The sequence below is a fragment of the Nipponia nippon genome, unplaced genomic scaffold, assembly GCF_047370975.1.
Source record: "Nipponia nippon isolate SJK-2023a ecotype South Korea unplaced genomic scaffold, ASM4737097v1 scaffold_13, whole genome shotgun sequence".
NCBI lineage: Eukaryota > Metazoa > Chordata > Aves > Pelecaniformes > Threskiornithidae > Nipponia > Nipponia nippon.
In genome coordinates, this window is record NW_028262324.1 from 3,952,972 (window position 1) to 3,980,582 (window position 27,611).

The 27,611-nt window shown below is 61.4% G+C and overlaps 1 protein-coding gene across 2 annotated transcripts; it reads left to right on the plus strand.

The window, feature by feature from the left end:
• On the plus strand, nt 1–27,349 carry MTCL2 (microtubule crosslinking factor 2). Of its 2 annotated transcripts, none has more exons than XM_087749580.1 (16): nt 1–764; nt 9,163–9,387; nt 11,006–11,164; nt 13,884–13,946; nt 16,849–18,081; nt 19,087–19,206; nt 19,391–19,516; nt 19,888–20,118; nt 20,286–20,393; nt 20,689–20,856; nt 21,934–22,185; nt 22,345–22,416; nt 22,803–22,873; nt 23,125–24,574; nt 24,670–24,811; nt 25,841–27,349. In XM_087749580.1, the coding sequence occupies exons 1-16, from the start codon at nt 33–35 to the stop codon at nt 25,867–25,869; spliced, it is 5,181 nt and encodes a 1,726-aa protein (XP_087605706.1). In that variant the 5' UTR covers nt 1–32; the 3' UTR covers nt 25,870–27,349. The 2 variants fall into 2 exon arrangements, with proteins under 2 accessions (XP_087605706.1, XP_087605707.1); XM_087749581.1 differs by having other exon boundaries at nt 19,090–19,206.
• Nucleotides 27,350–27,611: the final 262 nt, after the last annotated feature.

Genomic DNA, 27,611 nt, shown 5'->3' on the forward strand with positions numbered 1-27,611 from the left:
CCGGGGCCGAGCCCAGCGCAGCGCAGCGGGACATGGAGGCCGCGCCGGCGGAGCAGGGCCCCCCCGCGCCGCCGCCGCCTCCCCCGCCGCCGCTCCCGGAGAAGAAGAAGAAGCCGCAGCGGGCGCCGTCGCCCGCCCGCCCCAAGGAGGTGCCCGGCTGGTCGCTGGCCAAGAGCCGGCGCGGCGGCGGCGGGGGGCACCCGGGCGCGGCCCCGCGGCTGGCGGCGGGCGGAGCGCACCCGCACCCGCGGCGGGCGGGCGGCGGCAAGGAGGGGCGACCGGAGAAGCGGGCGGCGGCGGCGGCGGCCCGGGCCGGCGGGAAGGGGCCGGCGGGGCGCGGCGCGGCGCGGGCGAAGGGGCGGTGCCGCGGGGCGGAGGCGGCGGCGGCGGCCGGAGCGCGGCGGACCGGAGCTGGACCGGGAGCGGGGTCGGCGCCCGGGTCGGTGCCGGGGGCCAGCCTGACCGACAGCAGCTCGGAGGTGTCGGACTGCAGCGCCTCGGAGGAGGCGAAGCTGCTCTCGCTGGAGCTGGGGCTCAGCGGCAGCGACGGCGAGTCCCCGGGCAGCGCCCCGCCGCCGCCGCCCTCGGCCGGCGAGGCCTCGCCGCTGCCCGAGGAGCCCTCGGCCGCCTCCATGGCCAGCAGCCGCCTGCAGCTCAGCACCTCGCTCGCCTTCTCCGACCTCACCGAGGAGCTGCTGGACGCCGGCACCGACGGGCTACTCCGCGAGCTGGAGGACCTGCGCTCCGAGAACGACTATCTCAAGGTGGGCACGGCGGGGCATCCCAGGGTATGGCGTGGCATCCCTGGGCGGTAGCGTGGCACAGCGTGGCATCCCAGGGCATGGGTCAGCAAGGCTCAGAATCCCTGGCTGTAGTGTGTTTCAACACCACTGGGCATGGCATCCCAAGGCACAGCTCAGCATGGCACAGCATCCCTGGCCATAGCATGGCATGGTGTGGCATCCCAGGGTGAGGATCAGCATGGCTTAGCATCCCTGGGCACAACACAGCATCCCAGGGCAAGGGTCAGCACAGCGTGGCATCCAGGGCATGGCTCAGCGTGGCACAGCATCCCTGGGCAATAACATGGCATGGTGTGGCATCCCAGGGCATGGATCACCATGGCTTAGCATCCCTGGGCACAGCACAGCATCCCAGGGCACGGCATCCCTGGGCACAGAGCGGTATCCCAGGGCATGGCTTAGCATGGCACAGCATTCCTGGGAACGGCACGGCACGGCATGGCGTGGCATCCCAAAGCATGGCTCAGCATCCCCAGGTAGGGTGCGGCACAGTGCAGCCTCCCTGAGCACGGCTGGGCACAGTTCAGCTCAGCCTGGCATGGCGTTGCTGAGCATAGCCTGGCCTGGCTCAGCTGGGCAGCACAGCATGGCATGGCTGGGTGCAGGGCTTGGCATGGCTCAGCCCAGCACGGCATCACTGGATGTGGCCTGGCACGGCATAGCTGGGCTCAGCTCAGTGCAGCATGGCGCAGCTGGGGATGGCCTGGCATGCTATGGCTGGGCTTGGCTCAGCTCAGCATAGTGTGGCATGGCTGGATGTAGGGCATGGCTTGCCTAAGCCTGGCATGGCCCAACTGAACATAGGGCAAAGCTCAGCTTGGCACAGCATGGCCTAGCTGGGCCCAAGAGCTGGCCTGTCTCAGCACAGCAAGGCCCAGCTGGGCATGGCCCAGGACGGTGTGGTATGGCTGGGCACTGCTTGGCTCAGCATAGCATGGCATAGTTTGGCACAGGGCACACATTGGCACAACGTGGGCCAGCTTAGGCTGGCGTGACCCAGCTGGTCATGGCCTGCCCTGCCCTGGCATAGACTGGTACAGCTCGGCTCAGCACAGCATGGCCAAGCCTAGCATGCCTGAGCCTAGCATGGCCCCAGCTTGGCATGGCTAGGCACAGCACAGCCTGGACTGGCACAGCTTAGCAAGGCACAGCTCAGCATGGCATGGCTGTTCTCAGCCCAGCTTGGCATGACTGACCATGACACAGTTTGGCTCAGCCCGGTTTGGCATCCTGGGACACAGCATGGCACGACCTGACCCTGCACGGTTGGGCACAGCTCTGCCTGGCACAGGGCTGGATGCTCTCCACTGCCCTCCCTGCCTGCTGACACTGCCAGACCCTGGGGAGATTTTCCAGCTCGCTTCTTTCCGCCGGTTCCCGTGCTCCCCAGGGCCTTTTTCCAGGCGTGCGGTGTGGCTGCCTGGTTCATGGGCGCGTGGTGAAGCCAAGGCAGACATGCTGCGTGGGGACAGAGGCAGAGAGCTGTTCTGCCTCCGGTCACGCATCGACCCGACGCACCTTGGCACGTGCTGCCTGCTGCAGGGTGGGCACAAACACCCACCAGGTGCCACGTCCCAGTGGGCTCCAGGCATTTTGCACTTTCTGTTCTTCAGAGTTGAGCTGTGGGTGAGATGCTTGGGCAATCATCTGCTGGGGGGTTCAGGGGTAGGTACTGCGTCTCGCTGGCTGCTCTTCGGATGTCACAGGTTGGAAATCAGGCCAGCTCTCAACCACTGGTGCCAAAGTTTGTAAATGCATCGGGATTATAGCTGCGAGGTGGGAGCTGGGTGTTGGGTGACGTGCTTGAAGATGCTCAATCAGGCCCTTTATCCATTAGCAAAGCCCGGGTTCACAGCTGGTGTCCCAACTCCTGCCAGAATTAGCAGCAAGAGCTTAAGAGCTTTGATTTACTGAGAGCTGGAAAAATACAGATGAGGCCCCTCCGGTTTCCAAGAATGAGCGTGCAAACGCTGCTGTTCCTGCAAACCCAGCAATTGCTTCCTCCGTTTCCATGTGGTCTTCTTCCCGGCAAGCTGCAGGCGTGCGAATATTTTACCTGCCATGAGGGGTGGCAACTGAAATCCCCCGGCCAGGAGCAGTGGGGAGAGCAGAGAGCTGCCAGAGGCATGCACCAAGAAGTGCCATGGGGATGCTGGTGGCATCCTGCCTTCTTTGCCGCGACATCTCCTATGCGTGCTCACACCGGCACGTGGGGCTCCTCCCTGACGTGTATCTTACTTCTAACCGTGTTTCAGTGTTGTAGCTCACTTCTCCTGATGCTTGAGCAGGAGACCGCTGGGGTGGTACCCTGGCTCCAGCTGGGCAGAAGCCGCAGCTGGACACACGTACCCCTTGTGCTCCAAAAAAAGATGGAAGATTTGCCTAGTTTCTCCAGCAAGGAGCAGAAAACCGTGCTGGGCTGCAGCAGGGTGCTGGCTTGCGCCGTCCCTGCTAAAAATTCAGGGATTTGGGGCCTTACAGCAAAAATAAAGGCTTAACCCAAGCGATCAGCATCACCCACCTTGCCATGCAGCCCAGATTTGAGAGCAGCGTGCAGGGACCCTGCAGAGATGGTCTCTGGCCTCGGCAGCTTCCCCTCCCCTTGGGTATGGATGAATCAGACTTAGCAGAGGTGACTTATTTCCTAGGACTCACCCAAATATCTGCAAATGAATATTTTTTTATTTATTCATCAAAGCCAGCTAAAACCTGGTGTGTTTTTAAAGAGAAATGAGGATTTTGGGGGGTGGGAGGGTTTTGGTAATGTTTTGGCACGGGCCAGATGTGCATGGTGCTACTATGCCCATGCGATGCACGCTACACTGGGTTTTGGAGCTTCCCAGCAGAGCACATCGCAGCCCTCTGTAGCAGTGCCAGCTCACGTTGCATCTTTCCTCGGCTGCCATAATAAAATGTACATATTTAAGCATGCGTCGCCCATTTCTCTTTGCAACCCTGATTTTTGCAAGGCTCTGCTTTCCTCCTCCTGCTCTGGGTGTACTGGCGGGGCTGGTGTCTCCTCTTGTCCCTGCTCTTGGGTGCATGCACCTGCTGTGACCCCCATAAATGGGTTGTTTCAAGTGTTACCCCAAAAAGGGCCATTTCTGGCGCGCGGGTTGGCAGCCCGGCGAGGGAGGAGGCATCTTGGGTGTCCTTGCCCCATCTTGTTGTTGCTGAGCCATGCGATGGAGACCAGCTCCTGGCCCTGCTCAGCGGGCTGGAAAATGTGAGATGTGATACGGCAGCAGCTGCAGAGGGACAGGCAGACAAAGAGTGGGCACGGGAGAGGGTTTGGAGCGAGGGGAGGGGATGCCTGCAAACCCTTTCCTCTCCACGGGAAGGGGCTTAGGCGAGAGCCACGTAATGCTGGCAGCAATGCTGGGAGCGCAGTCCTGCCTGCCCCCTCCTGCTGCCTGCCCCGCTCCTCCCTGCCCTGCGTCACGCCGCGTCCCTCAGGGTTTGTGTGCATTTCCCAGCTCTGTGGAGAAACACGGTGGGTGGGTGGGTGCCTCGTTTCCCCCAGGGCAGCTGGGCACTGGTGCATGCCACCAGTGAGGGCTCACTGAGAGCATCCCGCAGGGGCACCTGGGGCTGTGTGGGGGACCCGGAGGTTGGGTCTGGGCAGCCTGGTTGGTGCTGGGTCCCAGCTCTGCTGCTGCTCAGGTCCTGCCAGGCCATGGGGGCAGGGACCATGCCCGGGGATCCTGGTAACTGCAGGCAGCGCCGGGGCGCAGGGCTCTGCCATGTATCACCCCATTAGCAGCCACCCTGGAAGGGGCTTTGCAGCCTCCTGCTTTTTTGGATGCTGCACAACATGGATTGCACTGCAGAGAGCCCCCAGCTGTTTGCCTGTTAATTTATGGGGGCAGGTGTAAAGCTGAGAAATGTTGATTTTTCCCTCACTGACATGCTGTGCTCTCTGCCGAACGGGAGCTGGCGTGCCGGGCAGGGGCAGGGCGCAGCGGGGTGCAGTGTGCAGGCTGCTGTGCTGAGCTCCAGCCTGACATGGAGGGCAGGATGGCCGATGTTTACTGTTGGAGCTGGGCTAGAGCTGCTGTTAATGCACCTAAAGAAACCCCTGTGCGTGGTACGTGGGTGTCCCTTACCCATCCTTCAACCCATTGCACCCCAGCATAGGCTCGGGGTGAGCTGTGTTTGCTGAGACCCCCTCGCTGGCAGGGGACATGCCTGGGCACCCAGGGCAATTTCCTTTAGAAATCCCTTCTGATTTTATTTTTTCCCTAGCAAATTCTAGCATAATTCCCTCTTCTGCCTGGCAAGTGCTCAGAGTTAATTGAAAGCTGCTGCTTTTGTCCTGTAATCTTGGAGAAAGCGGTGCTTGTTGGTCCTGGACAGTAATCCCCATCTTTGCATGAGGGATCGCAGGCTCTCCTGCGGGTGCACCCGCTGCCAGCGCGGCCCCGAGCTCCGCACAAAGGCATCAATGCAAAACATACAGGCAGCTTCCACCCTTTCTCCTCCTTTGCATCTTGCACTGAGGTTTGGGGGTGCGGGTGAAGGGTGCGAATGCAGGCAGGGCTGTGCTCCCCGGAGGGCTGCCTGTCCCCCACGGGCAGGCGGCTGCTGCTTGGCTGCGCCCCAGAGCCTGGGGCTGCCAAAGCAGAGGGTGTATCTGCAGTCAGCAGCACGACAGCCAGCCATATCGTTATTTGCATGATCCTGTTTTGTATCCGTTGCTGCTTTCTGCTTCTAAAAGATAGTGGATCCTGCTGAGGAGCTGCAGTCATTGCACAGCGCAAGTCCCCTGGTCTGGTCTGAGCTTGCTGCATTCTTGCAGGCGCCTAAGCCAGCATCTAACTCCCTTTGGGCAGGAGATCTGAGGGTTCAACTCTGCTACCACAACCCATGACAGGTTGGATCTGCGTTTTCAGGTGTGCTCTGCCATCTCCACTGGTCCCCTTCCTGCCATGCCATTGCTCAGGGCCATCACCCTAAAGCTCAGCCCCTTCCAGGTCCTGCCCTTCCTGGAGGAGCCGATGTCCTGCAAGTGGGTGTATGGACACGGCCGTAGCTGTTACCTTCTCCTGCTCTGATAATGCACAGGTTTTTTTCTGAACTGGAACCAGACAGTTTGCATCCCACCTTGCCGCTTCTTAGTTTCCTTAATAATCTCCCCAGGGAGAGACAGTTCCTCCGAGGTTTGCTCGGAGAAGGCTGAAGGTGTATGTTATCTCTTGGGTTCCTCCATCAAGTGTAACCTGGCTTCTGCAAACACAAGTGGGGTGTTTGCTTCTGCACACCATCGTCCCTTGGGCATTGAAACAAGTCTGCCTCGACTGCAGATCCCCAGCATCTTTTCCAAGACAGGTGACTTCTGGCCTAAAAAAAACACGTAACCTTTGCTGCTGCAGAGGTGGGGTGTGCACGGATGCAGTGGCGGATAATCCTGGGGGATGGAGGGGGTGAGCAGCCCATGGGTGCTGGGAGGCTGTGACTCCACGTAGGGGTGGGGACCTTTTTGTTTACGGGACAAGTGGCCGAGCTTGGCAGCCCCACAGGCGGTTGTGCTGGAAAGAAATAATTTATCGCATCCTCAGTGTTGTCCACCTCATCTCCGTTTCACACTTTGTTTAGCATCGCTTATGGTGCTTCATGCTTGCAATGCTGCCCTGAATTTGGGATGTTTCTAGAGGATTCCTCTCTGCTCCCGGCTCTGCCCTGACCTTTGTCCAAATGGACTTTTTGCTTTGATTTTGCTAAGTTGGGCGTCAACTCTAGAAAACGTGCAGGTGCAAAGGATGAGGCTCAGTGGCCGTCATGGACCCTCAAAGCCATCAAGACACCTCTGTGCACCCCATGTGCTGCCTCCAGGAGCCCCGGGGCTCTTCTGGCTGCAGAGGGGGTCAGCTTTGCCATCCTAAGCTCTCTTCCAGTTTGCTGGGACTTTTCTGCTCTCTGATCCTAATCCAGTTATTACAGCTTAGCAGCACGGCTTGCCTCCGAGGGGCAAGCTCGGGGCGGGCTGTGCGGCTGCCGGGCTGCAGCTGCTGTGCGAGTTTGTTGGTGTTACAGGGTGCGGGTGAATTCCTGCCGCTGGAGCAAAGGGAGGCACCGCTTTCCCGGCTCCCCCAGTGCCAGCCCTGCTGCAAACCCCCCAGCCCCACTACCCGTGGGAGCACCCTGCGAAGGAGCAGCTCAGGGCTGTGCCGCTGGGCTTTGCCCAGGCAGCAGCTTGCGCTGGACATGGCCTCTCCCTAAAACAACGGTTACTACAACCCGAGGTATAAACAAGGAGGAGCTCTTAGCATGGCGAGCCCAGGCTTTCTTCCAGCAAATGTAAGGTTTGGTTGGGTTTGTTCCACGGTCCTTGCTCCCTGCCCTGGCCGGCTCCTGCCTGGGGAAGCCACATGGCAAACAGGAGCTGGTGCAGTCAGCGCTGGAGTGGGATGCAGGCAGCCCCGTCTCCCTTTGCAATCGTATTCTAGCCATGATTCACATGACTTTGGTGGTCAAAGGTTGTTTTCCACCACCTCATTGCAGAGTGCCTCCTCACCTGCAATGCGTAATGCATTTTTCCCCATGAAAGTGGAAGAGATCCCATAAACCAGCTCCCAGGGGCTGGTTTGGCTTACAGAGGTTTTGCTGGTGTCCCCGGGGCAGTGGCACTGCCACGTGGCGTGGGCAGTGCTGGCGGTGAGTTTCCATTGGGGTCGTTGTCCCAGGGTGCATCGCAGCCATCGCAGGGCTGTCTGCGGGCACGTGCGGTTCGTCCCTGGGGGTTTCACGCCTGAGCTGTCCGGGGGTGTTTCTGAAATGTGCCTGCAGTGATGCCCCTTCACGGGATGGTCTCCGGCTGTCCCTGCGGCAGCCTGGCTGGGATCCACCCCGCTGCCCATCTCCATGCCTCGGGGCTGTTTCTGCCCTGCTGTTGTTCTCAAGACCCCCCCAGCAAGAAGCAGAGTGGCAGAGGGTGGCAGGACGCTGGTGGCCACAGTGCCACCGGGCTCTGGCAGACTGGGCCAGGAGATAATCCAGGATTGTCTAATTGACGTTCCTTATTTGTCACATAGTGTTTAAAGCCAACAGTGAGCGACTGTGACTTGTCCCCGCAGCTGCCACCCCCCCTCCCCGGGCTCGGCTTCGCCTTTCGGGGGAATTCTTGCAGCTGGGGCTTTGTCCAGGCCGGGCGAGCGCGGCAGCAAGCGTGCCAGCGCCTGGCAGAGCTGGCGCGGTGCTGCTGTCTCAGGCTGTAGGTCATTGTCACGGGTGGTGGCGGGAGCAGCAGGGTCCTGTCCCCCTCTGCCGGGAGTGAATGGGGGCTGTGCATCCCCGCTGCCTGTGCTGGATCCCCATCTTGTCCTTCCCTGGACCGTGTCATGGTGCAAGGTGGCAGTGACAGCCCCTCACTTCTCCGGTGGCAATTGCATTTGGCAGTGACGGGAGGTGTTTAGTGGCGGGGGTTTTTTGGCAGGAAAACAGATGCTTTATCCCTTCCCAGGAGCGTGCCAGGTCCACCGGGTCTTGTTGAGGTGGAGAACAGCTGATGCGATGGCTGGAGCATTTGCTTGGAGGATTTGTGTTGAGACCATGTTCATGGGGACCTGAAAAGAGCTTTGGGCAGCACAGCCTGTGTGGGTCCCCAGGGACCGGAGGGGACAGTCCTTGAGCATCCCCAGTGGCCATAGCTCTGCACTGGACAGGGAGGTGGCACTGGCACTGTGGCTGTTGCAGGGGGTCTGCAGCAGCCATGTGCCACGGACCTGGAGGAGGCTTTGGGTTGGCACTGGTGCCAGTGGGACATCACCCCTGGCCCTGCTGCGACAGTGATGCCGCGGCCTCGCACCGGAGGCTCTGCTGGGCTGGGAGAGGTTTGTCACCATGAGAGGTGATAAGACCAGGAAGGGGTGAAAGGGGGACGCAGCCCGGTGATTGCTGCATGGTGGCAAAATGAGGGGCAACCTCTGGTCCCTGGTGCTGGCAGCATCTCACTCGTGTCCCTGCGTTGCCTCCCCTGTCTTAGCCTGCCATCTCCTCTTTCCCTCGCCTGCCTCCCTGACACATCTTTTCCAAAGACAACCTACATTTTTCTCGGCGCGGCTGCCGCCTGTGCTGCTGCTGCAGCTCCTCTCCCTCCCCCACCTTCCTCTTTCTTTTACCGCAAATATTTATAGGCGCCCATGTTGGCTGTCCCCCCGGGTGGCTGGCTTGCCAGTGGGTGATGGTGCCCAGCTGCCTCTGAGCCCTTTTCCTGCAAGGATGGGGCTTGACCCTAGGGGTTGAAGGTCTGTGAAAAGGGGATGGAGGAGGGCAGGGGAGCCATGGTGGGGAGGTGTCCTGAGGGAAAGGAGGGGAGAGCAAGCTGTGGGGTCTGTCCCCTCTAACATGCATCTCCCCGCAGGATGAGATCGAGGAGCTGCGGGCCGAGATGCTGGAGATGAGGGATGTCTACATGGAGGAGGATGTCTACCAGCTGCAGGAGCTCCGGCAGCAGCTGGACCAGGCCAGCAAGACCTGCCGCATCCTGCAGTACCGGCTTCGCAAGGCTGAGCGCCGCAGCCTGCGCGTGGCACAGACGGGCCAGGTGGACGGCGAGCTCATCCACAGCCTTGAGCAGGACGTCAAGGTGAGGCCGGGAGGGTGATGTCCCCATCCGGGCAGTCCCCAGGTCCCCCAATGTGGTTTTTGGTTAGATGTGGACATGGTGGCTGGTGAGGCACGAGGCAGTGGCAGGGGATGTTGGGGTGCAGGGAGCTCCGTGGGGTTGTGCTGTTTATGGGGCTGTTAATGGGGACATCACGATTCCCTGCTAGCAGCAGTGGTATGAGAAGCAGGGAGCAGTGCTTTCAGCTCACAGGTGTCCTGGGCATGGGGGCATTTGGGGGCATCCTGGGGGTGGAGAGGGCCAGCGTTGCCCGAGGATGGGCATCTTGCAGTACCAGACATGGGATTCATCCTGTGCAGGCTGGTGCCCAGCCCAGCCATGTGCCCCGGGGTTGAGCTCCCTTATCCTGCACTGATGGGGACAGGGCCACGGCCATGGGCTGGAGCAGCACGAGTGCGCAGGGAGGGAGCGGGGGGACCAGGACCCTGGGGACCTGGGAGCTGCTCCTCTTGGCCGTCGGGAAAACCTTGCAGAGCCCCAGGCATCGCAGCACGTGGGGCTGGGGAAGGGGCAAGGGGGTGACATTGCCTCACCCTCGCCAGCCGCTGGCCCTTGAGGAGCCGCCGGTGCCAGTGAGTGTTTGCTGAGTGCTCTTGCCAACACGGCCGCTGCCAGGAGAGGGGTGCGGTGGCAGCCAGAGACGGCTCAAGGGGGACGGGCAACAGTTCGAGGAGTAACTTAGTTTTTTGAGCAGAAAACGGCTGGTCCCAGAGCTGAGATGTGCCACAAGTGCAGGGCTGCAAACCTGCCTTGCCCTGCCTGTCCTTGCCGGGGGCCCGGCCCTCTGCCCAAACCACCCGGCAGCCCCCAGCTTGGGGTGCTGCTGCCAAAACCACTCCCCTTCAGCTTTTCCCTTTCTGGGAAAGAAAGCGCAGCCCATCCTTGGGGGGGACGTGAGCCGCCATGGCCTGAGCCCCCCCAGCCCTGCAGTGGGGCTTGCCACTGCCTCTGCAGCACTGGTACCCCGGGCTGGGCAGGGGACCGGGGGGAATTGGGGACAATTTTTTCCTTCCTGCAGATACAGGAGCAAATGCTTTGTGCTGTTAAGCTCCGTTTATGCCGGGGGCTGCCCTCTTGCAGGGATCTGGAGGGGGGGCTCTGGGCCGTGCCCGGGATGGATGGAAGCACCCTTCACCCTGGGGGCAGCTGCCATTTTTTTCCGTAACATGATGCAGCAGCTTGCCTTTCTCCCAACCCGCACAGCTGCTGCCCGCAGTGAGAGGCTGCCTGCTCTGGTGCTGCCCACCGGCTTTTTCTGCCTTGTGGGGGCTTTTCCAGCCTTGCAGTGTGGGAAAAAGGTACGAAAAGGCAATGAGCATCCTGCAGCATCGTGTTAAGGTGGGGGAAGGCAAGGTTTGGCCAGCGGATGGGGACGCAGGCAGCAAAGGGGGAACGGCGGTCATGGCACCCGATCGAGGGGGTACACACCGGGGCCAGCACGGCGTCTGCTCCAAAGGGTCTCAGTAACAGCCTGATGATCTCTGTGGGTGCTGCATGAGGATTGTAGGTGCCCAAGCGCTGAGGTCCCAGCCCTGTGGACACCGCACCCAGCCCAATGACAGCTCCATTGTGTCCCCAGGTGGCCAAGGATGTCTCCGTGCGGCTCCACAATGAGCTGGAGGCGGTGGAGAAGAAGAGGATCAGGCTGGAGGAGGAGAATGAGGACCTGCGCCAGCGGCTCATCGAGACAGAGCTGGCCAAGCAGGTGGTGCAGAACGAGATGGACAAGCTCCGAGAGGTGAGGGGGACATGGGAGGGAGGACCGGGAGTCGTCCCCAAGGCTCTGCCCATAGCAGGTGTCCTGGCCCTGCACCGCAGGATCCCCCATGCCTGCTTTCACTGCTGAAACCCAAACCATGCTGCAGATGCTTACAAAACTCAAGCAGCTCCTGCCCTCGGCGAGGCATGCTTCATCCCACCCTGCGGGCGCGGGGTGGCTCTACCCCGTCCCGGGGGGGCTATGGGACTTTCCCCCTGCACTAGAGCCACTTTATGTGTCCTCGGCCACTTGCTCAGCCCTGGGCCGTGCCCAGCTCCCACCAGCCAAAGCTCTGCACGATGTGTGGAGTCCGACGTGTCCCTGGCACAGTGCCCGGTGCTGGCCGTATCCTGACAGCATGCTGCTGGTTCAAATTGAGCTGAGCTGCGGGGCTGCATGGCAGCGATGTCCTGGCGGTGTCCCAGCAATGTCGCGGCAGTGTCCCAGCAGTGCTGCGGAGCTGGGTGAGTGCACAATCCCATCAGTGTCCTGGGAAGCCGTGTGCCACGCCTGTATCCATACATGTACGCACACAGGTCTAGGGCGCTCCGTGCCATGCTGGGTTTGGGACTAGCGCCTGGCCAGGAGCAATGTCATCCTTGGTGACAAGAAAGGCATCCCGGTGACAGCATGGGCTTGTGATCCATCACAGCACTTGTAACCCACTTCCCTACTGCCCGGGATGCCTTTGGTCCCTGAGGAGCCTCGGGAAGCATCGCTGGCTGAGCCATCAGAGCAGCGTGTGGGAGGAGACATGCTGTGGCAGAGCTCGGGCCCTTCTGCCACCAAGGATGGGGACACGATGCGGGGAGGGCTCTCTCTGCCCCCAGCTGTGCTCCCCTGTACGGCAGGGCAGGGAGGCAGCACACGGCTTGGCACCTCCGTGGCCAGCTCTGGTTAATGCCAGGACCAGCTCCTGGCGAGCCGCAGGACCCGGCCATGGTTGCACCCATCCCCCCTGCAGCCACCTTCTTGTGGGGTGGCATGGAGCAGCATCACCCCAGATGGAGTGTCTTTTCCTTCCACTGCACAGCCTCCGCTAACAGGCGTGAAATGGGTTTCCCTGCAGCCGGCGAGCGCAGGCTGAATAACAAATGGCAGCAGCGGGAGCTGGGCTGGAGGACTCTGGCGCTTGAAAAACAGGCAGAGAAAACGGTTGCATGGTCAGCGTGCAGGGAGATCTGTGCGCCAGCTGCTGCCTTGCCCTTGCAAAAGAGCGTGGGACAGGATACGGCCCCTCTCTGCAGCTGCATGAGCCCAGAGGGGATGCTGCCGGCTGGCAGGAGACCCAGCACAGCTCCCCGAGCTCGGGATGGCGTGTTCCCAGGCTGGCAAGGGCATTGGGGTTACTCACTGATTGCAGAACACTAATTAGACAAACGAGTGAGTTAACAGCCCTCCTCCACCTCCTCCCTGCTGCTGGAGGGCGCAGAGCGTGGCAGAGCTTGTTAGCAGCCAAGCCAACGTGGAGCGGAGGCTGAGCAGGGCTGGGCTCACCCCTCAGGGCTGATTATTTCTCCCTTCCAAGAGGTTTCTCCCATAATTGGATAATTGTCGGGATGGGCAGATCATCCCCAAAGACGTTTGCCCCTCTGGCTCTACCCCTCCGTGACATCTCCTAGGGGGCAGGAGAAAAGTGGGACTGGTCCAGGTACCCCATGCCAAGCCTGCTGCATCGAGTTCGGCTGCAACGAGACCCTTAGGCATGGCCACCCCAAGGGATGCACCCAAGGTGGAGCGATGACAGGTGCCATCTGACCCAGGGTGCTGTGCTTAGGGCTGCTTGGGGCCAGGCGATGCCCTTTGCCAGCCCCAGTCCCCAGTGAGGTGGGGCAAGGGATGCCGACGTGGCACAGCGAGCCCCCAGGAGAGGCTCTTCAGCAGCAGCAGCTCCAGCGATGGTCATGGCCTTAATAGGAAAGCCTGGAGCTCGGCACCTTGGCACAGACAGCAGCTTACATTTCACAGCTGCTTTCTTTGGCTGCTGGGCCTCAGCGCCAGCTTGGAAGTAGGTCCAGGGCGGCCCCATGGATCGGCTGGCACTCATGGGAGGGCTGCGTGGATGTTCTTGAGGGTTTTCCCCCACTCCCCTCCCCTGATAACTGGCCCTGCTCTGGGCACCTGCTTTTTTCCCCCGTTCCAGTCTCCCTTATTGCTCCGTCTGGCCTCCCCATCTCCTAGCTGTCCTCACCAGCCTGGAGATCGTCCCTCGTGTCCCCAGAGACCCCGAGGGCAGAGTCAGCATCGTCCTGCTGAGAAGCCCTCCACATAGCTGAGTGACCAGGACATGTCCCTTGCTTGGGGAAGAGGCGATGGGGAACGTCATCATCTGCTGCTCCTACACTGGGATGCCTGGAGAGCCATCCCTTGGCCTGGGGGTTGGATTCCCCACTCCATCCAGCCCTGATGGGACTGGACCGTGACTCAGCCTCTCCACGGCTCATTTCCTGCTCACTCCTGCTCTCTCACTGCTCGCTTGCCTGCAGGGGGAATTTCTGGCCAAACCTCATGATATGATGCTTTCCAGTCCAGCTCCCCCAAAGCAAAGGGCCTCAGCCCACTGGGGCTCTGGTGTTTCTCTGGGGTTCACAAGCAGCTGGAGAAATCAGTGTCAATGTCCATCCTTGCTGCATCTGTCTGTCCACACTGGAGTGCTGTGTCGTCGCTGGTGGGTAACAGCTCTCTCTTCTTTCTGCAGAATTCCCTGAAGAAGCGGGGGTCTCGCTCCATCGGGAAGACCGAGAAGAAACCGTCAGTGCAGGTATCAGCGCTGGCGTGTCGGGGACACGCTACGGTGGCCCACCAGCACCCCAGGTCGTGGTGCCAGCTGGAGACTACGCCTGGCCCAGAAGTAAATCTGGGCATGGCAGCGCCATCCCCTCGCTTGCAGGGCTTTCCTGCCTTTCAGAGACCCTGCACAAGGGAGGGATTGATGTGCTGGGCCATCCTCATTGTCCTCAACCGCTCCCTTGTCTGATTTATCAATGGAGCATCAATGACCATCCGGTGGCTTTAACCCTTTCCCTGTGTCCGGACTGCAGTAAGGAGCTGAAGGACTTTGGCTTTTACATTGCAAAGCTGCTTCTGCTCTTGGGTTGCAGCTGTTGCAGCCTGGGTCCCTCCTGCCTGCGCCAGCAGCCGTGCTCGAGGGTGGCCCAGGAGCCCCACGGACTTTGGGGGAGCTGAGGGTCCCCATGGGGAAGGGCTGGAGGCCACGCTGTCCCTGCCCGCGCCAGGCTGCTGGGGCAGAGCCCGGGAGGGGGGGGATTTGCCGGCGGCAGCAGGATTTCAGCTGTCACTTGCTGTTGGGCTGAGCTGCTGTGACTCGCTAATGCTGTTACCGGGTCTCGAAGGGGCAGAGCTGCTGTTGCGGGAATAGAAATGCAAGTGTTTTAATACTGGAAAAATCCTCTTTCAAAGGCAAAAGACCTGAAAGGTTTATTCTGGGGAGTAGATCTGCTCCCCCGAAGCCGGGGCAGGGAGGGAGACCCTGTCAAGAGACTCCTGCTGCACGCTGCTGGGAGCATCTCATGGCGGGGACCCCAAGCGCCCTGAGGGTTTCTGGGTGACCTGTGTCATTGCTGGCAGAGCCCACTCTGTGCAGCCGTGGGACGGGGGTCCCCAGGCCCTCAAAGACTTTCTGTTTCAGTCTTTTATTTATCGCCTCCCTTTAACTCCCTTGTTGAGAGCCCTTTCAGGCCAGCTGATGGTCCCAGAGTCCTGCCCCCCATTTCCCCAAAGAGCAGACTTTGGCTTTGCACCTACACCTGACTGTGCCCCGAACTGAGGGGGTTGTCCGGGAGCCCCTCCATCACCCCCCTTCCCGAGGCTGAAATACAGCCCCTCCTCTGCCTCCTCCCCGGGGCAGGAGACAACCCCCAGCCCTGGGCTGCAGTAAAACTCCCCTCTGATTCCCACATCCCCACGGAGCCGAGACCCCTCAGCCTGGGGACACGGGGCTGGATGCGGCCCCAGCTCTGCGGTGGGACCAATGCTCCAGGAAGGAGCTGGTGCTGGAAAGTGAACCCCGAGCTTCTTTGGGTGCAGACACCCCTGGTCGTGGCCCCCCCTCCTGTCCCTCTCCCACACAGCCGTGGCCCAGTGGCCCTGCAGGCACAGATGCTCGTGACTCATCGGTGGCTTCCTGGGCCCCTTTCCTGCCTGGCTGTGCTGGGCCAGCATTGGCGCTCATAAAAAATGGAGCTGGGGGGGACAAACTCAACACTGAGGTCTGCCCTGGACCCCAGAAACACTCAAGGGGGTCTCGGGGACGTGTGTGTCCCTCCAGCCATGCCAAAGGACAGAGGGACATGCCGGGCTGCTGTTTTTTTTTTCCCCTGGAAAAACAGGAACTGAGGTCATGTCTGCCCCGGCTGCCCCAGCGGGGAGAGCTGCCCGCGCTGGCCCTCCCTTAATCTCCACAGCTAATTAGGGGGGCACAGCTTTAATGCGCCTTAGCGAGGCCGCGTCTCCGTGCGTGAGCGCGGAAGAGCAGCAGGATTGTTCCTGTGGTCATGGCAGGGTGTTTGGGGAATAAAACGGCACCCCAAACTCATGGGACCACCCCCCCCCCCGTTGCCTTTGGCCTCAATATGAGCAGCCGGGGAAGTCTGCAAAGTAAATAGCTGCTGCGCAGTTTAGGGGGTGGGAGCATGGGCATGGCTGGGGCAGGCTGGGGGGTCAGGAGCACCCAAAGAGGGGGACAGCTTGTTTCTGCCAGCCAAGGAAACGGGAAAGGGGATGAGTTCAGCAGGGCAGAGGGCTGCTGGGGCCAGCAGCCACCCAGCCAAAGGGCTCGGCCACCTCCAGCACCCGCCCGGGGCTCCAGCTGCGGGGTGAGGGTCGCAGCCTGGCGGGTCCCCTCCTGGCAGTCACCATGCCAGAGCTCGGAGCACTCAAGTGACCCCACGGCACGGGAAGCCACGAGCTGAACGTCAGGAAATCCTGGCCCTCCATCCAAAAAGCTTTCCAAAGCAGAGAAACGGTCTGCCTGGGCAAATAGCCAAGATCCTAATTGCTAAATTTAAAAAAAAACACGTGGAGAAACAGTCCCAAGAAGCAAAGGAGCTGGGGAAGGGACCAGCGAGCTGATGCGGGGGATTTGCCTGGGTTTTCTGTCCCCTGGCAAGGTGATGGCAGCAAGGACGAATGCTGGGCGAGGGCTGGGACTTTGGGAGGTTTCCAGCTGAAACTGCTGCTTCTCCACCCCATGATGGAGCATTTGGGGCTGAGCAGGAGGAGCAGAGCCCCGGCGGGAGGGGTTGCAGCAGCAGCAGCAGCGCCAGTTGTTTCAGCAGCTGCCAGCTTTTGGGAGGAGATCTTGTTGGTGGCTTTTCTTTTGCTCTGCGGAGTCTGACAGCTTTCCCTCCCCCTCTTCCCCGCTGTGGCAGGGCTGGGCTCGGTCCCCACATCCCCAGCGGTGGCTCGATGTCCTTCCTGGGGCTGGAGCCATGGGTCTTCTCGCCCAGGCGTCCTGCCCTGTGTCTGGGCTCTCCCTCAAAGCCTCCAGGATGGATCTCAAAAGTTTTTTCCCCTCCATGAGTGGAGGCTGCAGCTTTTCCGGGATCACCAGGGTGGGAGGGTGGCATGTCCCCAGGGCTTGCTCAGAGCCACCACGGCCCCTTGGAGCTCTTCTCTAATGCCCGCACCCTCTCGGTCCCCAGGAGGACAGCGCAGACCTGAAGTGCCAGCTGCATTTTGCCAAGGAGGAGTCAGCCCTGATGTGCAAGAAGCTGACCAAGCTGGCCAAGGAGAACGACGGCATGAAGGAGGAACTGCTGAAGTACAGGTCCCTGTATGGGGACCTCGATAGCTCCCTCTCTGTGGAGGAGCTGGCCGACTCTCCCCATTCCCGGGAGGCCGAGTTGAAGGTCCACCTCAAGCTGGTGGAGGAGGAAGCCAACATCCTCAGCCGGAGGATAGTGGAGCTGGAGGTGGAAAACCGCGGACTGCGGGCAGAGATGGACGACATGAAAGGCCAGGGTGACAGAGAGCTGCCAGGGCAGGACACGCGGTTCCTGGCGGGCATTTCGGGCTGCGGGGACGCAGGGGACACGGTGGCAGAGCTGCGCCGGCACCTGCAGTTCGTGGAGGAGGAGGCCGAGCTGCTGAGGCGCTCGTTGCTGGAGCTGGAGGACCAGAACAAGCTCCTCCTGAACGAGCTGACCAAGTACAAGTCAGACCATGAGCTGGACATGACACTGTCGGAGGACAGCTGCTCGGTGGTCAGCGAGCCCTCGCAGGAGGAGCTGGCCACAGCCAAGGTGCAGATCAGTGAGCTGAGCGGCAAGGTGAAGAAGCTGCAGTACGAGAACCGTGTGCTGCTCTCCAACCTCCAGCGCTGCGACCTGGCCTCCTGCCAGAGCACCCGGCCCATGCTGGAGACCGATGCTGAGGCTGGAGATTCAGCACAGTGCATCCCCACCACCGGCTGGAGGGACGGGATGGGCAGCAGCGAAGCTGATGGGCAGGACAGGGTACCCGGTGGTGGGAAGGTGCCTGATGGTCCCGCCAAGCTGCTGAAGCCCAAGGACCTGGAGACCTTGCTGGGCATCCGGGACCAGGCGGCGCTTGTCAGCAAAGCGATTGATGTCTTGATTTCGGATGCCAACGGGTTCACCTCTGGGCTGAAGGCTTGCTTGGACAATGAGTGCATGGGGGGGCTGCTGGGCGAGGCGGTGGGTAGCGGCGGTGAGAGCCCCAGCGATGCCAAGCTGATGAACGTGCTCCTCATGCGGCTGGGCGTGCTGCAGCAGGACCTGGGCTGCTTTGCGAGGCAGGTGGACCACCTCACCGGCAGCCTCAAGGAGCACACGGACTCTTTCCCCTTCTCCGGCCCTGGCAGCCATGACACCACCAAAGAGGTGCTGCAGAAGGAGCATGCCTCCGACTTCCAGGTATGGGCTTCTTCCCATGTCCCCCGCAGCTGCTGCCGCTTTATTTGCTGCCCAGTTTCCTTCTGCTTTAACGGAGCAAACCCCGATCCCCAACATAACCTCCCTCCTGCCTCTCCAGAGCAAAACCCAAACTAACACCTTGCTGCATGCCAGTGGCACTGGGGACAAGGTAGGACTCTGCTCCAACAGAGTGTGCCCAGGGCAGGAGGCGGTGGGCATCCTGGCACATCCCGGCACGGGCTGGTTGTGCCGAGGTTGCCCTGCCCATGGCGAGGGGCTCTTGGGTGCAGTCCCACCTTAGCAGGGGCTGACATTTTGGCTGCTCTCCCCCGGCTCAGCCCAACATCCCTGGCTCAGAAGCTCTTTGCTTATTGGGGATGAGCTTGGTGGGAGGAGAGGAGCCTGCAGCCTCCTGAAAGCAGCCCAAATCACAGGGACCCCGGTTCCAAGAAGCCTCAGCCCCCAGTGGTACCCAGGCAGGGTAATTTGGAGAGCGAAGGCTCCAGGGCAAATCCGCATCCGATGGGGAGCACCTTTGGAGCAGTGGAGAGCAGCTCATGCCCTGCCGTCCCCCTCCTCTCCGGAGGGCCCAGCTCATGCCAGGGGCCGGGGATATCAATGGTGGTTGGGGCCGCGGGCACAAGCACCTTTCTGGAGCACACTCGCTTGTTCAGAGTCCTATTTTTCTGCATGTGGTCCCACCAGCCCCAGGTCCCAGTCTCCCCCAGTCACTGCATGGCACCGTAACTGGTGTTTGCACATTTTTTCCCTCTTTCTCTCTTTTTTCCCCTTTCCCCAAACAATCCAGGCCACGTGTCTCCTCATCCTGTGTTTCCTTTTGGTTTCCGCATTGTCTCCCGCCATGGTGATGAAGCTCCTTCTCCTCATCATCCTTTTTGTTGTCTTGTAGTTCTTTACTGTTTCGGAGACCCATTGTTTTGTTTTCTGGCTTTTTTTTCTTCCCGCTCTTTTGGTTTGTTCTCATTAACTTGCCCACGCATGCAGCAGCCTGATTTTAGGGACGCCGACCCTTACCGCATCCCCCACGCCAAGGACACCGACCCCGCGCATCCCCGGAGCTACAAAACCTGCCGGCCTGAGGAGAATGACTCCTACGCCACCGAGGTACAACACAGGCGGGGAGCTGTGTTCCTTCGGCTGGCGGGATTGGGGACAGGGCTGCGGGGACGGGGCTGTCCCTCTTGAGCACTGGGGACAAGGGAAGCTGCAGAGCCCCATCGGGGAAGGACATGGGGAGGCGCAGCCAGGCGCAGCCCACCGTCCCCATCTCCTCCCTGGGCCGTTGCAGATGAAGGAGCTGCAGCTGGTGCTGTCGGAGGCCAACGAGAGCCTGCGGGGACTGCAGGAGCAGCTCTCGCAGGAGAGGCAGCTGAGGAAGGACGAGGTGGACAACTTCTCACAGAAGATCTGCCAGGTGAGTAGGCAGCAGCCCCGATCCCTGGGAGACGGGTGTCCCCATGCCCACGGCCGTGCCTTCTCCAGCCGCAGGCTGATAAACCACTTGGGGACCCAGGTGTCACCTGGGACTGCATACAGTATGTCCCATCTTCAAGGGGCACAGGGGCTGAGCACACTCCTCTTTGCACATGGGCCTGCAGCCATGCACGGCTTCCACCCGCAGCGATGCCTCAATGGCCCCACTGTCCCCAGCATGCTGCCAGGGCGTTGCAGCTCCCCAGGGGTGTTAAATATGGGGCCGGCACCAGGCTCAGCCCAGACCCTGGGGCAGAGGCATCACATCGCCACTGCCAGCCCCCGTCTCAGAGCACGCACGTCTCTCTGCAGCTGAAGGAGGACCACCAGAAAGCACTGCTGCGGCGGGAGTTTGAGCTGCAGAGCCTGAACCTGCAAAGGCGGCTGGAGCAGAAGTTCTGGAGCCAGGAGAAGAACCTGCTGGTGCAGGAGTCGCAGCAGTTCAGGCAGAGCTTCCTCCTGCTCTTCATGAAGCTCAAGTGGTTCCTCAAGCGCTGGCGCCAGGGCAAGATGGTGCACAGTGAGGGCGAGGACTTTTTGGAGGTACTGTGGGCTGAGGGGCTCCCACCTCTGCTGCCGTGGAGTGGGGACCATGCTGTCAGGCATCGCCGGGGCTGTCCCTCCTGCCTACATGTCCCACCCAGGTGTCCCCCATCCCTGCCCGGGGGCTGTGGGTCCCCTCATCACCCCAGCCATGGTGTCTCCCTCAGGTGAACAGCATGAAGGAGCTGTACCTGCTGCTGGAGGAGGAGGAGCTCGCCCCGCAGCAGCAGGCGGACAACAAGACGTGCACCGGCGATGCCTGGACCCCCAACACGGTGAGCGGGGTCCCCACGAGCCCAGGGGGTGGGCAGGATCAGGCCCTGCTGCGGCTGCGTGACATGGGGTGGAAGCTCCTCTTGGGGTGCGTGGCTGGGAGGGGATGCTCCCCGCTGGTATGTCACCCCCAGGGGTGGTCCCCTACCCTAGTGGCACCCTCCGTCCCTCACTCTGGAGGTGGGAAGCCTGCGAGGCTGGGATACAGAGAGGGCAACTCCCATGGGGTCCCACCCCGTTGGGTCCTCTCCAGTGCGGGGTCCCAGCTCCCTCCACTCACCCCTGATTCTCTGGCAGCCCAACGAGTGCATCAAGACACTGGCGGACATGAAGGTGACCCTGAAGGAGCTGTGCATGGAGCTGCGGGAGGAGCGGCGCGGTGCCAGCGAGCTGCAGCAGCAGTTCACCAAGGCCAAGGCTGCCTGGGAGATGGAGCGTGCGGAGCTCAAGTGCCACATTGCCCAGGTGGGAGCCCTGGACACCCTGCAGGCTGGTGGAGCTCCCCCTTGCCTGGTGGGGACGTGGGGCTGGGGGGCTGCTTGTGCCGTGTGCCAAGCGCTGCCTGTTGGGCAGGGCTGGGAGATAGGGTGGCACTGTGGAAATCTCAGTTAGCAGCCACTCCAGCAAGTGAGTTTCTATAGCAATAGGGCTGCCACGAAAATCTGACCAGGGAGCAGCAGAGGATTCCTCCACTGGGTTTGTCTGGGGCAGGCAGGATGGTACCAGGGCTCAGCATCCCTCCCCAGGACAGGCATCTAGGAGCAGCATCAGAGCCCTCCTCTCCTCCCCTGGGTCACGGCACAGGTAGGGGCTCTGCACCCCCGCGGATGCTGCAAGAGGGATGTCTGGCTGCAGCGAGGGCAGGAGGTGGAAGGAGGGCAGCCTCGGCACTGAGGGAAGCTCCTGCCTGCAGAAGCAGTCCCATCAGTCCCCCAGCCCTGCCCTCACGGTGATGAGGGTTTTCCGCTCTCTCGCACTGTGCTGGCAGCAGCCCATGGCTGTGCATCAGCTCTGCTCCCCAGAGCAGGTGCCAACACCTCCCAGGTGGGATTTTGCCAGCCAGAGCTCAGCGGTGGTCCCCAGTTCCCCTCTCTCCCCCCCAAAATAGAGCAGAGTTGCAATGGTGGCGGCACCCCAGTTTCAGGTGCCTTCCTGGCTGCCAGCGGCGGCAGCGTCCTTGGGGTCCGCTCTGCCAGCCCTGCATGTGATGCTGCCCCTCTCCAGGAGCCAGGTCCAGCAGGCAGGATTGCAGGCAGAGCACAGCCGAGCAGGCAGGACATTCAGCCCGCATCCCACTGGGTGACCGTCTGCCGGGCCGTCTGGCATGATGTGGCTGCAAGCCAGGGCCAGCTGTAGCTTGGCTGTGCTCACGGGTGAGCCGAGCTGTGCAACACGACCTTGGGGACACACTTATTGCCTGACCCGGGCAGCATGGGACCTGTGCTGGGAACCGGGATGCCCACAGCTTTGCCCCTTTGCTGGGGATGTCCAGCACCACGCTGGAGCCGTGGGTCCCCCCCAGCCACCAACGTGTCCCTGCAGCTGGAGTCGAAGTCAGGCAAAGGGATCGCGGAGCGCGCGCTGCCGGACTGGAAGGTGGCGTTGAAAAGGGAGCGTGAGGAGCACCAGCATCTCCTAGCCGAGTCCTACAGTGCCGTCATGGACCTCACCAAGCAGCTGCAGATTAGCGAGAAGAACTGGAACCAGGAGAAAGTGGAGCTGCTGGCCCGCTTCAAGGAGGAGCAGCAGCAGGCAGAGCAGCAAGCAAAGGACCTGCAGAACAAAATCAACCAGGTATGGTGTCCCCCCATTGTGAACATGTCCTCCAGCCTCTGCTGCTTGCCCCCTGTGCATGCATGCTCTCGGGACATGCACCAGGGGCAAGTGGCAAATGCTTTTGCTTGCCCAGAGAGGCACATGTTGCACACATTGGGTGACCAGCACATTCTCCAGTTGCAGAAAGGAGCCAACCCATGGGCACTGAAGCACTCTGAAATGGAGAAGCATGGCAGCAACTGGAAAGAGGTGGGCAAGAGAACGCGAAGGGCTCTCAGGGTGGTTGTTGGGCTCAGGTCTATGCTAAGGGTTAGATGGGAGGTCGTGTGAACCCCAAATGAACCCCCTTGAAAAGCAAATGAGGCTGCAAGGCGGAGCACCAGGGACTGGGGAGAATGAGAGGGTGGATAGCATGGCTGAACCCCGAGGGCTTCAGTGCGGTTATAAAAAGTTGTTTTAAAATAGATGTGGTCACGGTGATCCCCACGTAGCCCTGGGAATGGGGTGCCGGGCCTGGGAGCATGGGGGAAGGTGGTAGTGCTGGAGAGGAGCAGGGTGCAGCCCCTTCTCCAGCCCATCTGTGCGCTTCGGTCCTGTGCTTGCTTACACCAGAGCTTTCTTCTGTGTCCTCCTAGGCTCTCAATGAAAAAATCACAGACAAAGAGACAATCTCTGAAGCAGAAGCCAAGGGAACCAACCTCAAAAGGTGAGTGTGCTGGTGCCTGCATGGTCCCCGGGGCATGGAGGAGGCTGCACGGGGCTGTCCCTGGGCTTGGCAGCCCCGACAGCCGGGGGGAGATGCAGCCATGGTCCAGGGTTTTCCTGAAGGCCAAGGGACATGAGGAGCAGGACTGGGTGCCCAGGAGGGTCCCATTGGGGTGGGAGTGGGGTGCCTCCAGCTGCCCCCCCACCCACTGCCCTGTCTCCTTGTGAGCCCTGTCCTCTCTCCTCCCGCAGGACCAAGTCCGTTTCCTCCATGTCAGAGTTTGAAAGCTTGCTCGACTGTTCTCCCTACCTCCCTGGAAAGACCGCCCCGGGGCTGGGTGACCATTCCCGGGGCAAAAAGGCATCCACGGCCACCCAGCTGCTGCCCAACGGGATCCGGGACAGTGCCGGTGTTACTCCCTCAAACTGTACATATGTGAATATTGAGCAACCTGCCCCCGACAGCCTGGCCAAGGAGAAGCTGGGCATCTCCTCCTGGGACTACTCAAGGGCAAGCAGCCTCTCTGGGCATGACCCAGCCCAGAAGCAAATGCAGAGGAGCTACACGGCGCCCGACAAGACGGGGATCCGCATCTACTACAGCCCACCAGTGGTGCGGCGGCTGGAGGCACCTCTGGTGCACAACAAGGAGGGGAAGATCATGATCGAACCCGGTTTCTTGTTCACCATGGCCAAGCCGAAGGAGCCAGAGGAGCCAGCCAGCGCTGAGAGCACCTACAGCCAGTGGCTGTGCAACTTCTCCAAGCAGCAGCGGGAGCTGCTGGATGGCGGCACGGTGGAGAGTGTGGTGCCACCAGTGCCCCGCTTCCCCCCATCGCTGCATGACCTGGAGATCTCTGGCAACATGAGCGATGACATGAAGGAGATCACTAACTGCGTGCGGCAGGCCATCCGCTCCAGCTCGCTGGAGAGGAAGGTGAAAAGCGCCTCCAGCCAGACAGTGGGGCTGGCCCACGTGGGGACACAGACCATCCAGACGGTCAGCGTTGGCCTGCAGACTGACCTGCCACGCGGCAGCGGCGTGCACGGCAAGAGCTGGTCCCCGCGCAGCTCCTCCCTTATGTCCATGCGCAGCAAGCAGATCTCCTCCTCCCTGGATAAGGTCCACTCCAGGATTGAGCGGCCATGCTGCTCCCCAAAATACGGCTCTCCAAAGCTCCAGAGGAGATCTTCCTCCAAGCTGGACACCTCCAAGGACAGGAGCCTCTGGAACCTGCACCAGAGCAAGCAGAATGGTTCTGCCTGGGCCCGTTCCACGACCACCCGCGACAGCCCTGTCCTCAGCAATATCAACGATGGCTTGTCCAGCTTGTTCAGTGTGGTGGAGCACGCGGGCAGCACTGAGTCCATCTGGAAGCCAGGCTGCCCTGAGAGCAGCCGGGCCAAGCCTGAAGCACCTAAGTATGGCCTGGTGCAGGAGTTCTTCAGGAATGTCTGCGGGCGGGCGCAGAGCCCCACTGCCCCCTCGGAGAAGAAGGAGGCCACCGGGGAGGAGGGCAGCAAGAGGGCCGAGCACCCCAGCCCAGTCACCTATCACCCAGCCGAAAACATCTCCCGTGTCTTGAACAAGAAAGTCCTCAAGCAGAGCAGCTGTGAGGACCCCAAGCCCTTGTCCCCCAGCCAGGGGAGTAAGGACGCAGCCCTGCGGGACCCTGATCTCATCTCGGCCATAGCCAGTGAGGTAATGAGGCAGGGTGACCCCCGGGGTGTCCCACCGTGGCGGGGGACGGGGTGCCCGACCCCTCTAACCCCACTGTGCACTGTCTGTCTTTGCAGGACATGGCGTGTGACTGCAGCTCCCAGTCCCTTACCTCCTGCTTTGCCCGGCCATCCCGCTCCACCGTCCGCCATTCCCCCTCCAAGTGCAAACTGCACCCCACGGACCCCCCCAGGACGGAGGAGAAGCTGGGGGCCTCGAGTGAGTGAGGACGGGGGGCCGGGGGATGCAGCGTGCCTGCTATCCACTCTCCTGCCAGAAGAGCGCCCGTGCTGACGCCCCACGGGGGTCCCTCTCGGAGGCGGCGCGGGTGCATCTGTCTCCTAACCGTCCCCTCGCCCCTGGGGACGCTTATGAAGCAGATGTGGAGCCGGCGGCGGAGGCTGCCGGCTACCCCGGGGTGCGCGGGGACATCCTGCCGAAGTGGCTGCTTCACCTCCCGCCTGTGCGGAGACCCGCTCCCTCGGAGCTGATGCTGGCACTGGGGGGTTCTCGCCAGTGCCCACCACCCCGGGAATGTCAGCTGAGACCCCACCATGCCGAGGGCTTGCCGGGGCCCCAAGAAGGGGAGAGCAGCCAGGGAAGGCTGCTCATGTAGATAGAGCAGGGCTGGGGCGAAGCACGGCAGGGACACCGTATGGATGCGATGGATGGAGGCATGATGCCGTGTTGGCCCCCGCGGGCGGAGGGTGCTGGCTCTGGCCCCTGCGGCTGCTGCCAGTGCTGCCCGCCCTGCCTGAGCTCCAGCGCATCCCTGCCAGCCCGGATTGCAGTGCGGTTGCATCAGCCGCAGGGCTGCGCGTGCTTCCCCGGGCAGGAAGGAAGCGGGGAGGGTCCCCCCCGGTCACCCAAGCTGGGCTGCATGTGGGGGCCCTCCCTGGCCACCCTTCCGCTCTGCTGGGGGGCTGCTGAGGTCCTTCACTGCTGGGAAGGGTCCAGGCGGTCCCCCTGGCTCCTCCAGCTGCAGAGACGGGGCCACCGGCTGCATAGCGTGGGGAGAGACAGTGTGTGCGTGCGTGTGTGTGTGCACACTCGTGCGTGCATATCTCCTGCCACCACCGTGAGGGGCCACGGCTGTGGTGCCTCCCTGCATTGCACCCACCTTCCTGCCTGGGGCCACTTGTAGTTATTTGCTCCTCCAAGTGCTGAATATACAGAATATACATATTTCTTTTTTTTTTTCTTTTTTTTTTTTTTTCTCTCCTTTTGGCTCTGCCCAACTCCGGACAGCCTGCAATGTAAAACCAAGTGCATTTTAAAAATACCGAAATGAGCTACATTGGAGATGCACCAACTGGATTAAGAGATTGTGGGTTGGGAGGATGCAGCGTGGCCTGCGGTCTGTGCTGTGCGTCCCTTGGTCACCACCAGAAAAAGCCTTATCCGGGGAGGGAGGAGGGCAATGGCCACAGCCCCCACGGCGGTGCAGAGCTCCCGGGGCTGAGGAGCTGTGTCCCAGCCCCATGCAGAGCAGCGTTGGTGCCCCTGTGCAGCCCCAGGGGAGAAAAGCAATTTTAGAGGAGACTGCCTGACCTATTTTCAAGCTGCCTGCCAGGGGCCAGGCAGGGATTCACCCAGATGGAGCTGCCTGCAGGTGCCCGTGCCTCCTGGGGCTCTGTGCACTGCTCAGGGGCTGTGTACCTTGCTCTGGGGGCTCTATACATTGCTCCAGGGGCTCTGTGCATCGCTCTGGGGCTTTGTACACTGCTTCAGGACCTCTGGATTGCTCTGAGTCCGTGTACGCTGCTCCAGGGGCTTTGCCCATTGCTCTGGGGCTCCATACGCTGCTCCAGGGGCTCTGCCCATTGCTCCGGGGCTGTGTACACTGCTCCAGGGGCTCTGCGCATTGCTGTCATCTTGCAGCTTCACTTAAAAAATGTTCCTGCTGCCGAAGCTGCTGCCCCCTCCCGTCCAGCCACATGCTGCCCGCAGCAGGCAGGCTGCATCACTGCCACGTCGCAGCCTCCGTCAGCATCTCCGCGACAGCCGCTCACTGCCTGTGTCTTCGGACACACCAGCATCAGCCAGGGCCCAGCAGGCCCAGCACCGATGGCCTTTTGCTCCTGTGATGCCTGTCCGGCCCCACGGGGACCCTCGTCACCCGGGTGCGGGACGCGCGGGGCAGGTGCTGCCCACCCTCACCAGCAGCCGGGCCAGGCAGCGTCCCTGCCTGCCACGGAGAAGTCGGGTCCTGCACCCCAGCAGGCGCAGCGCTGCTGCGGGCAGTCTCCTGCTGTACATAGATCCTGTCGGGGTGGTTTTTAGCATTTTCATTGATAACTGGGGTTTTGGTTTTGTTTGTTTTTTTTTTTTAAAGACTCTACTTTTGGAATGTGGTTTCTCATTTTTACTGCCTTTTAATTGTTTGTAATATTGGTCAGTTCTGTCTTACTCTGTAAATAGCGGTGCTGGGCATTACCCGCAGGGCCAGGGGCCGGCAGGGGATTCACAAAGGCGACGAGGAAAATTTGTTTGAGATGTGGAGGTGGCTGATTCGGCCCCAGCCCCTGCGCAGCCTCTGCCCCCATCCTCCCCGCATGCCAGCGCCCGGCCTGGGGAGAAGTTTTGGGCAAAGCCACACTTGCCCCAACCTGTCCTCCTGCTTCCTCTTGCCAGCCCATGCCAAGGTCGCATGAAGGGCACCTTCTGCCCCGATGACAGGCCCCCTGCCCACCCCATCCTGCACCCCTGTACCATGCCTGCTTGTTGTGTGATGAATAAAGGCCCTGCAACCCCTCACCCATGCCCTCGGTGCTGCCTTCCTGGGCTGCAGCAGGGGGATGGTGACGCCTGTCCTTGCTGGGGAACCGGTGCCGCTGTGGAGGGGAGTGGGGGGTGGCTGGGACACCCATGGGTGGGGAGATTCATCTAGCTCCTGTCTCGCCATCCCGCCAGCTGCCCAGCCCACACACAGTGTCCCGTCATCTCCTTGCCCGCCTGCCTCTCCCCGACCCCGTCCCCGTGTGCTGACCCCAGCTGTGCCACACCACCATGGCTCCCT

What these genes read in the sequence shown, in the direction of transcription:
- MTCL2 (XM_087749580.1), top strand. Translation starts at nt 33, where the DNA reads ATGGAGGCCGCGCCGGCGGAGCAGGGCCCCCCCGCGCCGCCGCCGCCT. An exon ending in AGATGGACAAGCTCCGAGAG is followed by an intron (nt 11,165 to 13,883) that starts GTGAGGGGGACA and finishes TTCTTTCTGCAG; the next exon opens with AATTCCCTGAAGAAGCGGGG. An exon ending in AGCATGCCTCCGACTTCCAG is followed by an intron (nt 18,082 to 19,086) that starts GTATGGGCTTCT and finishes CCACGCATGCAG; the next exon opens with CAGCCTGATTTTAGGGACGC.